Source organism: Lissotriton vulgaris, chromosome 1_1 (assembly GCF_964263255.1).
Source record: "Lissotriton vulgaris chromosome 1_1, aLisVul1.2, whole genome shotgun sequence".
Classification (NCBI taxonomy): Eukaryota; Metazoa; Chordata; class Amphibia; order Caudata; family Salamandridae; genus Lissotriton; species Lissotriton vulgaris.
This window is the reverse complement of record NC_141685.1, coordinates 1,050,455,018-1,050,472,035: the sequence shown is the minus strand read 5'-3', so window position 1 is coordinate 1,050,472,035 and position 17,018 is coordinate 1,050,455,018. Positions and strand designations below refer to the sequence as shown.

The 17,018-nt window shown below is 46.3% G+C and overlaps 1 protein-coding gene across 3 annotated transcripts in view; it reads left to right on the top strand.

Moving 5' to 3' along the window:
* Window positions 1–17,018, top strand: part of PLPPR2 (phospholipid phosphatase related 2) — a 152,958-nt gene that overhangs the window by 66,338 nt on the left and 69,602 nt on the right. For all 3 annotated transcript variants that reach the window (XM_086936448.1, XM_086936447.1, XM_086936449.1), the window contains 2 exons: window positions 8,649–8,769; window positions 10,398–10,648. In XM_086936448.1, coding sequence (XP_086792574.1) covers window positions 8,649–8,769; window positions 10,398–10,648 — 372 coding nt within the window. The remainder of the gene's footprint in view (window positions 1–8,648; window positions 8,770–10,397; window positions 10,649–17,018) is intronic.

The following is a 17,018-nucleotide window of genomic DNA, read 5'->3' as shown; positions in this document are numbered from 1 at the left end:
GGGTTTCCTAGCCAGCGTAGGAATATGGAGCTAAGAAAGTGGTCCAACCATGCTATAGGGAGAGGAGGAAGGACCTTTATAGAGGGCAAATTGGAAGATCCAGCAAGTCCCCCACTAAATACGTAGAACTAGGGACGCATTGCAGCAGCTGGCAGGCTGCTAAGTCTGCTAGAAAGCTAGCAATCTCCTTCTTATGATGGTCTTCCAGATGGAGATTAAGGTCTACCAGAATGTTAAAATTGGCAGATTTGCTAGCTAATATGGTAACCAGGTTAACCAATGCTTCCATAAAAGCTTTAGATTGACCTGGAGGTCGATAGATAAGCAAGCCGGAGACTGTAAGAATGCAGTTTAAGGTGATGTTAAAAAGGCATTTTTGCAATCTGGGATATCCTCCCCAGTAAAACTGCAGGAATAAGACTCTTCAAAAATGATCGCAATACCCCTCCTCCCTGTTACTGACTCTATTTAATTGCTTCATAGCATAGCCTTGAGGTAACTCCAACCAAGGCGCGACAATAGAGTCCTGTGTCAACCAGGTTTCTGTTAAAAACAGCACATCCGGGCATTCCCCCAGTAGTAGGTCAAACCCCTCTACATGATGTTTGACCAGAGACCAACAGTTCAAACGAAATAACCTAAACTCCGAGATATGAGGAGGTGGTTGGACCTCCCACCCTCATTTTAAATGCACATTGTTTGCAATTAAGGAGACCCTCATGGGGGCCTAAGCGTGATTAATACATGTGTTGAATTGAGCCTTGATAGACAGGAGCTCATCACGGAATTTTGATAGCTTCTGCTAGTTGGACCAGGCAGAAGGCCTGGCGATGTCCAGGCACAGACGGGCTTGCCTTTGGCGCTCCAGCAGCGGGTCCGTGCTGTGGCATGCATCAAGTAGTGGGAGCAACAACTGGCTCCACGCGGCTAGCGTCTGATTGGCAAAGGTCAGTCAATCAGCGCTGAGCACCAGCAGTAGGCGGAAGCGTATTGCTTCTGGTTGAAATTAATGTGCGAGTAGCTTTAGAAATGCATCGTAGGATAAATACAAAGTGGCTATTCCACCTGGTCAGTCCTCTTTCCATCCTTTGGGACTGGGAGTCCCTCAGGGCTCTGCGTTGAGCCCCACTTTGTTCAACTTGTATGTGAAACCGCTGGCTGCTGTCGTCAGACAAAGTGGCTTAACCATGACATCGTATGCAGACGACACGCAGCTGGCGGTGACACTCAGTGGGGACCCTGAGGTGACTGCTCCCAGGTTCCGCGCAGGGCTTATAGCTGTGGCGAACTGGATGCGTATTAACTGCTTACAGTTAAACGCCAAGAAAACCGAAGTCCTGATCCTAGGGAAGCAGGCGGAACTTTGGGGAGATCAGTGGTGGCCTCCCGAATTGGGGGTGACCCCCATCCCAGCGGCCGAAGTGAAGAACTTGGGGGTTTGGCTGGATTCCAACCTCTCTTTTACCAGCCACACAAAGAAGATTGCAGCTACCTGCTATGGTATTCTGCGAGGACTGAGACCAATCCTCAAATTCTTCGACCCCCCTACTCGGCAACTGGTGGTCCAAGCCTCTATTCTTTCTCGGCTGGACTATGGGAGTGCTCTGCTGCTTGGTGTAAATCAGGCCGAGGCAACCAGACTACAGAGGGTGCTGAATGCCGCTGCGCGGGCCATTGTTGGCCTCCCGAGACGCTGTTCTGTCTCTGCAGTTCTGACCTCCCTTCACTGGCTGCCGGTCAGACAGAGAATCAAATTCAAGGCTCTCTGTTTGACATTTAAGATTCTGAAACTCTCCTCTCCTCCTGCCCTTGCGGGTCTTGTTTCCCCTTATGTCCCCACGCGGTCTCTCAGGTCGGAATCTCTTCATCTGGCGATTACGCCTAGGTTCAGACTGAGTAGGATAGGAGGTCGTTCGTTTCGAGTTTTGGCGGCCGGATTATGGAACTCCCTTCCTGTCCATATTCGTGCCCTTAACAGCCTGACTCTCTTCAGACGTGCTATAAAAACTCATTTGTTCACCTCTGTTGACTGATCTCTTCTCTCTCCAGCGGCGATTTGTTGTGTTGTGGTACTTGATCAGGCGCCAGGACGCCCCTTCGCTGGGGCAGCTGTGCGCTGAATAAAAGTTATTAACATAACATAACATAACATAAATCAAAAGATAAAATGCTTTAAAACAAAGCTGAGACGGGGTCACATTGTGCACTATATAAAACATGGCACTCCCAGGACCTAAATTGCCTCCAATACTCTATGCAGAGAAGGGGTCGAAGTGCAAAAAAAATAGTAGGGGAACTGTGGGTGGAGAATCAGGGGGCGGGAATAACCGAAGATTGAATCAGTGGGCGGAGTCAGGGGTGTGGCTAGAAATAGCAAAAATGCCAATTTTTTTGTAAGTTTAGCATTTCACTGACCAGTTACAGCTTATAACGTTATTTAATTAAAACAATGGATAAACATGTTTATTTTGAGGTTTAATTCAGGAAAAAGCAAACACTCATAGGGAATACAGGTTTATGTAAAGCGTGTGAAATATAAGCAGGAACTACATGTTACCTTAATGCTTTACTCTCATTGTTCAGAAATCCATGATCATTTTTTGTCTCAAACATTGAGGACATGAATACAGGGCTCCTCCAGTACACATGTGTTAAGCAGGGCTCAGAAGAGAAAGGGACTCTTCAGGAGAATCTAGACTCACGGAAACCCACAAAGGCTCCTTCCTATTCATGTCAGCCAGCTAGCTGCTCAATCATAATATAGCAAAAAGAATAACTGGTGGACAGAATGCAGAACAATGTCATACATTCACCCCAGTACAGAGATCTGGGCCTAAATCCATTGTTTCTTTGCTCACCTTGCCATTCCAGTTTGGAGCCAGCTACATGCAAATCAGTCTTGATCCTGCACCCAATGGGAACAGTCCAGCCTGAACTGCCAGGCCAGGTCCTCCCTGGACTGGAAACAAGCATCCTAGGACTCGTTTCGGGCTTTCAGCCCTCATCGGCCAGGATAGCTTGATTCCAGTGGCATGGAGAGCACGGGACTCATGTCTGAGCATACCTGTCCCACTCGGGGTGACAAATGCAAAAACAACAATTGATGGACAGAATGCAGAACAATGTCAAACATTCACCCCTGTACAGAGATCTAGGCCTAAATCAATTGTTTTTTTGCTCACCATGCCATTCCAGTTTGGACCCAGCCATATGCAAATCAGTCTTGATCATGTGTCCAATGTGAACAGTCCAGCCCGAATTGCCAGGCCATATGTATTCAAGTGTCCTTTCATTCGGGAAGTGAACACAAAGCAGTACCCACTGAACTATGCACATAACATATTGCTCTTTGATATGCATGGTACATGTTCTTTGCAGCAGGCATATTACCCCTCTGCGCTACCTTAGATGAGTAAAACAGCCACTAGACAAAACATGCTCCCATCTCTCTCCAGAAGGTACATTGATCACTAACGTTATCTTGGCATTTGTATTGTTCACTGAAACCTGCTGAATATACAGGGAACTTTGCAGTGTTTTTAAAACTCCTGCACTTGTACAAAACCGGTCGCCCCCAAACTAAACTGGCCCCCTACCGTTCCAGTCGCCCTGGGAAACGCCTGCTCCTGCCCTTTCACTGCTCCTGTCCAGTCAGTACTCCTGCTCATGCTCGATCAACACTCACGCTTCGTCAATCCCCTGTCCCCTTCCTTCTTCTGGCCCGTCACTTCTCCTGGCCCGTCACTTATCCTGCCCTGTTCACTGCTCCTGCCCCGTTCACTGCTCCTGCCCCCTTCACTGCCCCTCCCCGTTCACTGCTCCTGCCCCATTCACTGCTACTGCCCCGTTCACTGCTCCTGCCCCGTTCACTGCTCCTGTCCGTTCACTGCTCCTGTCCGGTTACCACTCCTGCTCATGCCTAATCACCGCTCCTGCCCTATTACTTCTACTGCTTCGTCACTTCTCCTGCCCCGTCACCTCTCCTGCCCATCACATCACCTGCCTGTCATGTCAACTGCCCGTCACTTCTTGTGCCCGGTCACCTCTCCTGCCCTGTCGCCTCTCCTTGCACGTCACCTCTCCTGCCCTGTTGCCTTTCCTGCCCCATCACTGCTCCTGCACCGTCACTTCTCCTGCCCTGTTCACTATTCCTGCCCCCTTCACTGCTCCTGTCACGTTCACCGCTCCTGTCCTTTCACCGCTCCTGTCCTTTCACCGCTCCCACCCGGTTACCGCTCTAGCTCATACCCCGTCACCTCTCCTGCCCCGTCACCTCTCCTGCCCCGTCACCTCTCCTGCCCAGTCACCTCTCCTGCCCAGTCACCTCTCCTGCCCTTCACCTCCCCTGCCCCATCACCTCTCCTGCCCTGTCATCTCTCCTGCCCCGTCACTTCTCCTGCCCAGTCACCTCTTCTTTCATGTTGCCTCTCCTGCCCCGTCACTGCTCCTGGCCCGTCACTTTTCCTGCCTCGTCACATTTCCTACCCCGTCACTTTTCCTGCCTGTCACCGCTCCTGCCCGTTCACTGCTCCTGTCCGGTGAGCAATCCCACCTGATCACCGCTCCGGCCCCATCACTTCTCCTGTGCCATCACTTCTTCTGCCCTGTTCACTGTTCTTATCCGTTCACTGCCCATATCTGTTCACTGCTCCTGCCGGTTGCTGTTCCTGCCTAATCACCGCTCCTGCCCCTTCACTTCTCATGCCCCATCACTTCTCCTGTCCCGTCACCTCTCCTTTCCTGTCACCTCTCCTGTCCCGTCACTGCTCCTGCCCCGTCACTTCTCCTGCCCGTCACTGCCCCTGCCCCATCACTGCTCCTGCCCCGTTCACTGCTCCTGCCCCGTTCACTGCTCCTGTCACGTTCACCGCTCCTGTCCTTTCATCGCTCCTGTCCTTTCACCGCTCCCGCCCGGTTACCGCTCTAGCTCATGCCCCGTCACCTCTCCTGCCCCGTCATCTCTCCTGCCCTGTCACCTCTCCTGCCCAGTCACCTCTCCTGCCCGTCACCTTCCCTGCCCCATCACCTCTCCTGCCCTGTCATCTCTCCTGCCCCGTCACTTCTCCTGCCCAGTCACCTCTCCTTTCATTTTGCCTCTCCTGCCCCGTCACTGCTCGTGGCTCGTCACTTTTCCTGCCTCATCACATTTCCTACCCCGTCACTTTTCCTGCCTGTCTCCCCTCCTGCCCGTTCACTGCTCCTGTCCTGTCAGCACTCCTGCTTGATCACCGCTCCAGCCGCATCACTTCTCCTGTGCCATCACTTCTTCTGCCCTGTTCACTGCTCTAATCCGTTCACTGCCCCTATCTGTTCACTGCTCCTGCCGGTTGCTGTTCCTGCCTAATCACCGCTCCTGCCCCTTCACTTCTCATGCCCCATCACTTCTCCTGTCCCATCACCTCTCCTTTCCTGTCACCTCTCCTGTCCCGTCATTGCTCCTGACACATCACTTCTCCTGCCCGTCATTTCGCCTGCCCGTCACTTCTCCTGCCTGTCACTTCTCCTGCCCTGTCACTTCTCCTGCCCGGTCACCTCTCCTGCCCTAGTACCTCTCCTTTCCTGTCGTCTCTTCTGTCCAGTCACTGCTCCTGCCCAGTTCACTCTGGGTACAACATTGACAAATTACACAAGGTGTCAAATTCCACACAGGTCTGTCTGGGGAAAGCTCGTCTTTAACCCCTTCGATGCTCATGACGAGCTCAGCTCGTCATGAGGCACGGTTGAGCTGTGCTCATGACAAGCTGAGCTCGTAATGAACAATGGAATAACTCGGGACCCAGCACAGGAGGGGAAAACCATAAGCAGCGATGGTGATAATCACCAACTCCGATCTCACTGGCACTTGATATGATAAAGGCAGGCGGCAGGCGCATTGTCATTCGAAAGGGGATAATCTGCCTCAATCGGAATGACAATGGGCCTGCCCACAGTCTGTGCGAGCTCAGGGAGGGGCTGCTGCAGCCTCTGGAGTTCAACAGAGAAGTGCGAGCAGCCTATGAAAGCTGAATAAAAAAGTTATTGTTTGCCCTCCCAGGACTATATTTTGAAAGAAAGAAGTAGGGGAACGGACTGAAATAATTTTTAGAAGTAGGGGCATGCCGTGCCCTTCCATCCCCACCCACTTCTACCACTGATGCAGAGTGAATACCTGGAAAAAGACCAAAAGAAAGAAAGATGGGTTGGAATGATACCCTGAGTGATTGGCAGTGGTTAGACTATTTTCAGGCATCCCTTGCTTCACCTTTTGCATGTTTCAAAATAAGAAGCTGACAGAAAAATGGTTACCTGTCAGCAGGATTACTTATGCCCATGAGCAATAAAGCAATGACCTGACCCACAGTAGTGACATGACATGGAATCTAAAAACCATTAACATTGGCAATGCAGATAGCACTGGCTTTAAAGGAATGCTGATTGATAGTGTGATACCATGATCACATAAATCAATTGATATGATCATATATTTTTCTTTTTCATCTGTTATTTCATATCTATTTTTCAAAATGTCCAGATTTCATTATTCATCTATTAAAACATCTATTTCTCGCAGGGTGTTGAAATGCCAGCTTAAAGGGCTGTGTTTAGCATGATAAAATGAAATAGTATTTTTACAAATTACAGAACCGGAGCGATGAAGATGGATGTATCAGGTTTATATATTAATGTATTGTTTAATGTTTTGTGTTTTGTTCCAAAGAATGTCATCTACTGCAAAAATATTCTTGTTACTCTATATTGTGTAAAAGTTTGAGAAAAATTTATGTTTTAATAGATGAATAAATGAAATGTGGAGATTTTGGCAAATAGATATGAAATAACAGATGAAAAAAAAATATATGATCATATTAATTGATTTGTGTGATCATGGTGCGAGATTGAATTGGTATCAGTTTTGGGACGTGTGAAGTTGCTTGTATGTTAAATAGGCGTAGCCTTACTGATTTTGGGCCCAACACTTTCTAATTGATGGATTGATAATGTGAAGCATTAAAGTAAATAGCATGGGAAAAGATATGCATTTGTGTGGAAGCAAATAACTGTAGAATAATATCGGTGGAAGTTAAAAGGTCAAGTGACAGTTGAACTGTCAAACCAAACCTAAAATTTCATGTACGTTAATAACTCCAATGTGTGCTGCTGCCAGAGAAAAACAACATAACGTGTGCATTTATCTAAGACACTTTAATGAAATTCCAATGTCATGTATATGCCCCTGAAAGTTAAAGCTTAGACAACTGGATAAATAAACAAAATGATCACTGCTGTTTGAAGGGCAGGCACGTTTTTGTGGAAGCACACACCTTCTGCCCAATCAAAACATGTACTCCTGACTCCCAACGTGGGTGGAGCCAAAAGTCCTCTCTAGTGATGCTTACAAAATTAGCCGCTCTGTCAAGCCGGACCATAATAAGGCATGCCCTGAAAATCTGTGCGGTGCTAAAAGAGGAGTACTACGGACCGCCCCTGCCCTCTTGCGGCTGTTGGAAAATATGTTGTTATACTAAAGTAGATCTTTCTCCATTATAATTTACATAGCCATATTGAGGACTTTAGAATCTCTGGACAGAGGCCTCTGTTTCATCGAAGTTGAAGAGGAACTGTGACACCCCCTTCACACAGCGGCTTAGCATGGTCAGTAAGACTGGCGGGGGAGGGGTGAGCTTCGGGTTTTCCAACAATCATGCAGACATATAATGTTAAAATGCACTATACGACTAGCAGGGCAGAGGGGCTTAAGGGACCCCTCACTTAGTAGGGGTACTAAGTGAGGGAAAACACAATATTTTGTAAACTGTCAAATATTTTTTAGACTTTCAATACAGAGAGAGGGAGAGAGTGTGCGTTTTTGTCAGTCTATGCCAAAATTACTGGTGAAATCTGAAAGACACATCACCATACCTGACTGAAAGCACCTGTGCCCAGCTATTAAAATGAGTGTATTTGGGGGGTTGTAACACCCAAAACACCGTCCCCATCTCTTCCCCCTGAGGCTTTGCCTACACAAGAGAGGAAACTGTGCTCTGCTCTGATGAGAACAGTTTGAGTCCACTGCCGACTGTTCACAATATTCTTAGAAATATACTAAACTGAGGCCTGGTGAGGAAGTAGAGATGCACAGGTTAAACAAGCCAGATATGCAAATAGGATGCGCTGAAGCGCGAGATGCACCAAGAATAAAAGCAAAACAAAACATCCCAATAAACAAAACTTATAACTTAAAGATGTCGAGCTTTTCACTTAGAAGTTGCACATATCTGAACTAAATTTGCTTCCAATAAATTTTGCAATTGCCGCCAACTCGCAGCAACAATTATCACATCCCTGTGCTACCTGACAGTATGTCTTTTGGGTGCTCACTCTATCAAGGCCACTTTTGAGGGTATTTGTGGCAGCAGAATGCCAACTCATGGCCCCTTACTCTGGGACAGTAAGGTAGGTGCCTAGAGTGGCCGAACTAAACACCGGCAATGACGCCCTGATTGCTGACTGACTTCAAGGGCATTTCTAAGTCACTTTCTATTTTGCTGTTCTATAGTGACATGTTACGTCGTAGTGTCATTTATTACCAGTAGCGTTTTGTAAGTGGCTTGTATATTTTTTTAAGGAGCTCTCTCAAAAGCACGCTGTCTTCTTCTCCCATGTCACAGATCCTCGCAGGGGAGCTGACTGCCTTCTTCCTGCAGTCCAACTGGCGGGAGGAAAAGACCATCATCTCCGGGGACTGCTGCTACTTCAACCCACTACTGAGGCGTATCGTGCGCTTCCTGGGTAAGGACAAGTGGGCATGACATCACATAGACAACAGGAGTTAAGCTCGATGCACCTATGGTGTCACTCAGAACCCAAAGGAAAATAACATCCGCAGTATTCTAAGTTAGGCAGCTAGAATTTTATGTAGTATTTCGCTCTCCAATAGCATCTTCCCCTGCCTCCAACATTTCAAAAAGATGCAAATATAGATCAGATAGCAGCCAGGGGCGGCTCGTCCGCTATGGCGGAGGAGCATCGCCCCACTGAAAAATAAAATGATAATAAAACCATTTTATTATCATTTTCTTTTTCTTACCTTATTGCTTGCTGAGCCTAGGTTAGGGCGGGGCAGGACCATGCTGACTAGTGTCACATGAGCAGTAGGAAGGAGTGGTAGGCACTTATAAGTGTGCATGTCAGTTTGGCCGGTGGTCTTAGGCTGGCCAAACAGACATGCGCAAATAGGTTTCTCCAACCCAGCTGTGTTGTATAGGCCCGTTGGAGAAAAGCTGCAGACTTCCTGTGTCTGAGCAAGTGTTAAAACAGCCCGATCAGGCCAATTCAGGCGCTGCTCTCATGCTAGGTATATCATGAGAGCAGCAATCGGATTGGGTGGGGAGCCTATGGAGTGAAGCCCATCCACTTCTGTGACAAGAGGAGCAACGAGGCTGGCGCGAGCAGAGCTGCAGTTGTCTTTTTATTGTATTTTATTTTTAAAACCCACCCCAAGATCCCCCCCGCCCTACCACTTTTCTATAGCCACAGATACTACTGAAAGTAGTAGCCAACAATTAAGTAGTTAATCCACTTCCACCAAAGTATAATTAATTAACATTTTCATATGGTTGTACGCTCTATGGGTTGCTCCTTTGGCCATACCAGAGGACTCCTCTTAATCACAGTGGTTTAAAGAGTATTTCAAATATACCACTTGTAAAAAGGGTAGCTACCTTCATCTGGGACTCCATCTGTTTTCACACTTTCTGCAATGCCTCATGCTTCAGAGACCTACCAGTTACTGCACCATGTTTAGAGCATGTCTCTGACCCTGAGGCAGTATCAACCAACATAACCAAGGTAGGCCTACTTGCAGCCAACACCCTATCAACTGAAGAACACCCAAGACCACGATGCAAAATGGAAGACATCATGGCCTTGTCAGGTGTATACAGCTGTTAACTTATACAATATAGTGACTTCAGGCGCATCGACTTCTTGGGTTCAAACAAAAGAGTTGACCTGAACTTTTATCTGCCAAGCAAATATACTCTTGCCGGAGGAAAAATCCGAGCAGATCCCAGGCAAACAAGTCAGCAAATCATAACAATGAGGCAACAGGTCATAGGATCATAATTATTATTTACATGGCGCGCATCCTGAATTACAGCAACAAGATTGTGGAGCGCTACCTGTGCCCGGGTGACACTGGGGTCTGACCTTTGGCTCTTTATCTGTAGAATTCGGTCAGCTCTTGTCTGGTCTTTATTTGAGGAACTCTCCAAATTGAGCATAATGCTTGCTGTTGCAGTACTAGGACCCACATACAGCCACAGCCCTATTAATGCACATTGCTACCCCCTACTGTGTGACTTGCTGTCTCCCAAAGGTTACAAACTCCATAACTGAGCTCTTTCTACCTCCCACAGGTGTGTACTCCTTTGGCCTCTTCACCACTACGATCTTCGCCAATGCTGGCCAGGTGGTCACGGGAAACCAGACACCTCACTTTCTCACAGTGTGCCGACCCAACTACACAGCCCTTGGATGCCTATCATCGACTCAATATGTGGCGGACAAGCGGGCTTGCTCTGGGAACCCCATGCTTGTGACTGCCGCTCGCAAGGCCTTCCCATCCAAGGACGCAGCTCTCAGTGCCTACTCTGCCATCTACACCGTGGTGAGCACTGTGTACCAGTCCTAGGACCATCTCTTAGCTTACAGGGGCTCTGAGGAACGTACTGTCACAAGTTGTTAAACTCCAGCCTCATTTGTGGAAAAGGGAGGTTCTTCTGAGGGTGGCCTTCCTTTCATTACCAGTTTAGATTTCAACTCTAAAGACAGCCCTATAGCCAGAGAGAGAAGTCATCCCATTCTTTAGGAAGAGAGAGGAGTAGTTTCCTCCACTGTGGACCGAGATTAGGCCCCTTCCTCTAGCAGAGTGTAAAGGAGTAGCCCCTTCTTTCTCTAGTGGCAGAGTGAGATCGTTTTCACACAGAGTGAGAGAAAACATGGACTTTCTACAGGTAGAGTGTAGAGAGGAGGTCCTATCTCTGTAGGGCAGGGAGAGGACCCGTCCTCCTCCAGCACTGTGTCCGGGCTAACTCTTCTACGGATCAGAGAGTGGTCACCACCTTCTCTATTAACAGAGAGTAGTCCTTTCCTCCTCTGTAGGCTAGAACGAGGACACCCTTCTTTTTTGTACAGAGGTAGGTCACTTTCATTAATATGATGCAGTGTCCTGGTCCCATCCTCACCATAGGGACAGAGAATGCTTCTATAGTGCAAGGTAGGCCATTCCTCCTCTGTAGGCAAATAGAGGCCCTTTTTAGGTCGCATCCTACTAGAAAATGTAGCTTTCTGATTTGCTAAAGACATCTTGGAGACTTTCAGAAAGATGAACTTGCAATGCATTCAGTCTGTTGATTACCATTTTCTTTGTGGTTTGTAATTCACATTTTCTGGCTTTCTATTTGGTCGCTTTATTTGCTTTAGACTCTTCAGGTTCAGTTCGTCCATCCCGTTGCCCAAACCATGTTTACAGCATTCTTCTTCGATCTCCCTTTCTGTAAACAGGCCTTTAAATCTAGTTCTTATCTTGTCACATTTGCTGTGCATTCAAAGAGCGAGGTCAAATGTCAGGCGCTGTCTTCCGAGGACGCTTGTTTACTTTTCTTCGACTTCAAAGTGAGAGGATTTATGTGACGTCACTCTACTCCACTCTGTGCCGCTCCGCTCTATGCCACTGCACTCTACATCACTCTACTCTAAACCAGTGCACTCTACACCAATGCACTATACACAACTGCACTCTATGCCCCAGCACTCTACTCTGCATCACTGTACTCTATGCCATTGCTCACTATGCCAATCTACTCGACTGCACTCTTACACTCTACTCTGCAACACTGCACTCGCCACCACTGAACTCTATCCCACTCTAATCTGTACTACTCCACTCTGCACTACTTCACTCTTCGTCACTAAACTCTATGCCACTGCCTCCTATGGCACTATACTCTGCACCACTCTATGCTACTCTACTCTGCACCACTCTATGCCACTACACTCTATGCCACTCGACTCTACTCTGTGCCACTGCCCTTTGCATCATTCAACTCTATGCCACTCCACTCTGCACCACTCTGCGCCACTCTACTCTACACCACTGCACTCTATGCCACTCTACTCCACGCTACTTTACTCTGGGCCACTCCACTGTGCACCACTGCACTATACTATGCACCACTCTAATCTACACCACTGCAACCTACAACGCTGTATTGTATGCTGCTGAATTCAATTATACTGCACTCATTGCCACTGCACTCTATGCCACTATACTCTACAACACTCTACGCCAAGGCACTCTACACTAGTCCACTCTACTCTATGCCACTCCAGTGTATGCAACTCTAGGCGACTCCACAATATGCCATTCCAATACATGACACTCTTTGCCACTCCTCTCTACAACACTCCACTCTACTCTTCGCCATTCCACTGTACAACACGCCACGTGACTCTCCTCTACGCCACCAACCTTTAGCCATGCTGAACAGCAGCCACACTGGTTTACAACATGGCTAAAACACATTGGCAAAAGCCAGTTGCTCTTGCATAGGCGAGACTTATTGGATTTGCTAGTGCTTGCCTCCTTTGCTGGTTTAGAAAAACTCATCCTCTATGGTTGAGAGATGTACCTTCCTCTTATGTTAGAGAAGAGGCATGCCCCTCCTCTATGTCCTGAGAGTAATCCCATCCTCTATGGAGCACAGAGTGATCATTCCTATCAGACAGCGTACCTTCCTATGTGTAGCAGAGAGTGGCCGCTTTTTAGTGTGAGGTCCAGTCTCTTCTACAGGCTGGGAGAGGTCACTTTTTCCTCAGTGATGTCTTTAACCCCTTCGGGGCTGATGACGAGCTGGGCTCGTCATGGCGTAGCCTCCTCGCACGCTGATGCCGAGCCCAGCTCGTCATGAATAATGGGTTTTAGAAAATCTGAGCGTGCGAGCGGAATTCCGCTCGCACGCATGTGGTTAAAACTTAATTTTAGGGGCAGGGCACACACTGTGACACAGATAAACTCGTGGTGCCCCATGCAAAGGGCAATTTTAAAGTGTATTGTGAAGTTATAGTTAGATATGGTATTAAGGTCTTGGCCTATGTTAAAAAGAGCCCCAAAAATTCATTGAAAAAGTTAAAAGGTAAAGTGATGTTATAGTTAGATGTTGAAATGAGATCAGAACTAATGTTTAAAAAATGAAAAAACACTGAATTTCGCAGGTTATAACTATAACTTGAGCCCTGGCCTTGCGCTGCTTACATACATCATTGATGACATAAATGATGGGGTGGTTGGTCTGGGCCCTGGCCTCAACCCCCACAAGCCCCTGTTCTGCCTAACCCTTCACGGGTGTCCAACCCCTACTCCGCACAGACTTCAGCAGTGTGCAGAGCTGGGTTGACCCTGTGCACAACCCACTGCAGACGGCCAACCTCCACTGCACACTGCCAACGGCCTGCACAATGGCGAGTGACCGCAGGGCCTAGTCTATGACCAGACCATTGTAATTTTCTTTAACCTCTGCGCCGCTAATGACAAGGGTAACTCGTCATGGACTTTCCATTGATTTCAATGGAAAGTAAATGACAAAGAAGAGTAATGCCTTAGCAGTAAAGGGGTTAATAGAGTGTTAGTACCACGCTAACAGTACTGTCGCACTACAGGTGTGTCCTTCCTGGGCACTGCGGTACTAGCGACCAGAAATAATAATTGATTTTTATCTAACTTAATAGAGGGTCTCTTTGGGTCCTACACTCATGTTCGTGAGGGTGTGGCCACCCTACCCTATAAACGTTAATTTCTCAAACATACCTGAACAAATTCACTGCCAATCATGAAATGTTCCCTTTATGTTATACTGTTTTGTTTAGCACACTCATCACCCAAGAAGGTATTCAGGTGCTTGGACAAGGTGTGTAGGCAGGGCTGACTAAAGGGCAGTGCAGCCACACCTGGCGCTGACCTTGAAGGGCGTTTGTGTTTAAAAATAACATATGGGTTTACATGCACCTTCTGCCGAAATTCTTGTGCTTCCAGAAGATTTCAGGCCACAATTAAAATGTTAAGATAACACTGATGATTAATGTTCATACTGGAGAGGGATCAGAGTTTTGTCTAGTCGCAGTTTGACTCCTTCCAATGTAGGGGAGGAAGAATAGGTACTAGGCAGATCACGTACCTGAGTTGTGTGTGGTGAGCTCAGTGTGTTACCGCTTTTTTCACAGAAATTCTTTAGTTGCTTGCAGTTCTTAAGTTACAATCCTAATATAGCACCGTGACCTATAAACTGTCATCAAGGAGCTGCATGTAAACTGCATAGTATAAGTTAGGATGTTGTTTTTTCCCTAAACTTTCCTTATCTATTCTTAATGTTGCTTAAAAGGTTTAGTTTGCATAGAAATACATTCTTATTAGTAAAGCCAGTCCCAACTAGCACTTTAAAAATGAAATGTATGTGAGAAAGGGGCTATAGAGAGATGAGGGGCACTGGTGGATGGTGGTAGTGAGGGAATCTGTGGAGAAGGAGGTCATTGGAGGCTTGCCCAAAAATGTTGAACTGGGCGCCATCAGTGCTAAAGCCAGCCCTCTTTGTAGGTGTGTAGTCCCAATCTGTTTATATGAAGGGCCACGTCTTCAGCTTCTTTCTGAGTAAAGTTCTAACTTTTTGCCAAATTTGGTGTAATTCTGCTCAGTCATTTTTTCTGTATTGAAGAGAAAAGTTTCCTATAGGAATTAACATTGGAAATCACACTATTTGTCTCACTTAATGGATCAGTACAAAACGTTCCTTTAAGGAGCCAATGTGGATGAACTTTTTTGTTGAAAGTTTTGTACAAATTTGTCAAATGGCAGCAAAGGTATCAGCTAAACAAAAATTGTCTTTCTTTTTTATACTGTAATCTAACATAACTAGACGTGGCAATGGTCAGAATGGAATATGTATACTAATATCGTTAAATTTACCTTGATATGTTTGTGTGTACACTTGTGTATCTATCTAGTCAGATTTAAACACATTGAGCAAACATTATCTATCTATCTATCTATCTATAAATCACCTAGTGACAGTCGCCACTGGGTAGTTCAGTTCAGTTCATGAAGCTTTATTCGGTACATGAAAAAATGACCACAAAAGCATAGCACACAAGCAACAGAATTAAAATACAGACATGATTAAAAACTCATACTTTTCCTAAAAGCCATCGATTTACATATAAAACTGGCAGTATAAAAAAATACGTCGGGGTGGTCCAAGTTATATAACAGACACATAGCATCCTCCACATTTAAAACTCCATACTTGAGAAATAATGGTTTTAAAAAGGAAATCCTAACATTCTGAAATAAGGGACAAAAAAGCATAACGTGCATAGTGCTTTGATTTGAATGTCCATCACATGGGCATGGGCCCACAGGGGGCTTTTTAGAGTGAGGGAAGGCCACTAATACATGAGCAATGCCAACTCTTAGTCTGGTTAGTACAAACCTATGCGTTGGCCTAGTTACAACATTCAAATAACATTGAAATCCCTCAGCAACAATATATTTATTGTAAATTTTAACAGTAGCGAGGGAATTGGTTATTGTTGAACGTTTTTGGGCTTTATGTAACAAAAAGATATGTTTTAATTCTTTTTTCACAAGGCCTCTAGGGGTACAGTTTTCTGACAACAAATTGATATCAAAGATACTTTTATAACAATCTACAACATATTTGAGCCACGGTATCTGCATACAGTTGTCTAATGCAAGGCAATCCCTGATTATACGTTGATTGAACTCAGTTTCTTCCTTTAGCCAAATTGCACGGTAAAGCAATAGTGGCCTAAGTGAGGCGAGCTCAGTCAGGTGGAAAACCCCCGCCTCTCTATGAATCAGCTCTGTTGGGGCGGACTTAGGGAGGCACAATAATTTCTTCAGAAAATTATTTTCTTCAACCTGTAGACAGTCAGTTTTGCAGTAACCCCAAAGCCCCGCCCCGTAAAGGGCAATGGATACACTGCGTGCCTTGTAGATTTCCAGCATATCCTTGATACGTCTGTCCCCCAGCTTAGATGCAAATTTAAAAATACCATATGAGCTTTTGCTCATCTTAGTTCTAACATTCATTAATTCATACCCCCACCTGCCATCGCTGGTAATAGTTACCCCCAGGTAACAAAAACTATTCACGTTATGCACTTTAACCCCTTCTATAAAGAAGGAGTGGTTTCTGCCCACCTTGTTTCCACATATCATCGTGTGAGTTTTATTCTTGTTGATCAACAGTCTCCTGCTCCCGATGAATTCAGTAAATTTGTCCATTAAGCGTTGCAGACCAACGGGTGTCCGTGACAGGAGCACCGCGTCGTCTGCATATAGCAGAACTGGTACACTATCCCCTGCAACCTGTGGGGCATCGGCTTTGACAGTTTTCAGGGCGGCTTCAACCCCATTTATAAAAAGGGTGAATAAAAGGGGCGCAAGAACACAACCCTGCCTAATTCCCCGTTTTACATTAAAATTTCTAGTGCATTCACCACTGGCACCATATCGGACACAAGTTTTCAGCTTGCTATAGAGTCTGGCAAGAAAAAAGATAATTTCTTTTGGGGCACCCATGCCAAGCAGAACTGACCAAAGAAGTGAGTGATTAACTAAATCAAAAGCACTGCTAAGGTCAGCAAAACAGAGATAGATGTTACCGTGTTTGGCTCTGGTGTACTTGCCTATCAGCAGCTCTAAATTCAGGCATTGATCAAGGGTCCCTCTTCCCTTCCTAAATCCATATTGGGAATTTGCAAGAATTCCATTCTCATCAGCCCACTCCTCTAGTCTGAGAAGCAGAACTCTGCTCATGATTTTAAGAGACGAGTCAAGCAGGCTGATGGGCCAGTAATTACTTGCCAGGGCTTTATCCCCTTTTTTATAGATTGGGACTATGATGGAGTCGCACCATGTTGGTGGAATCATGGTGGTTACAGCAGTGTTGAGTGCCAAAGTG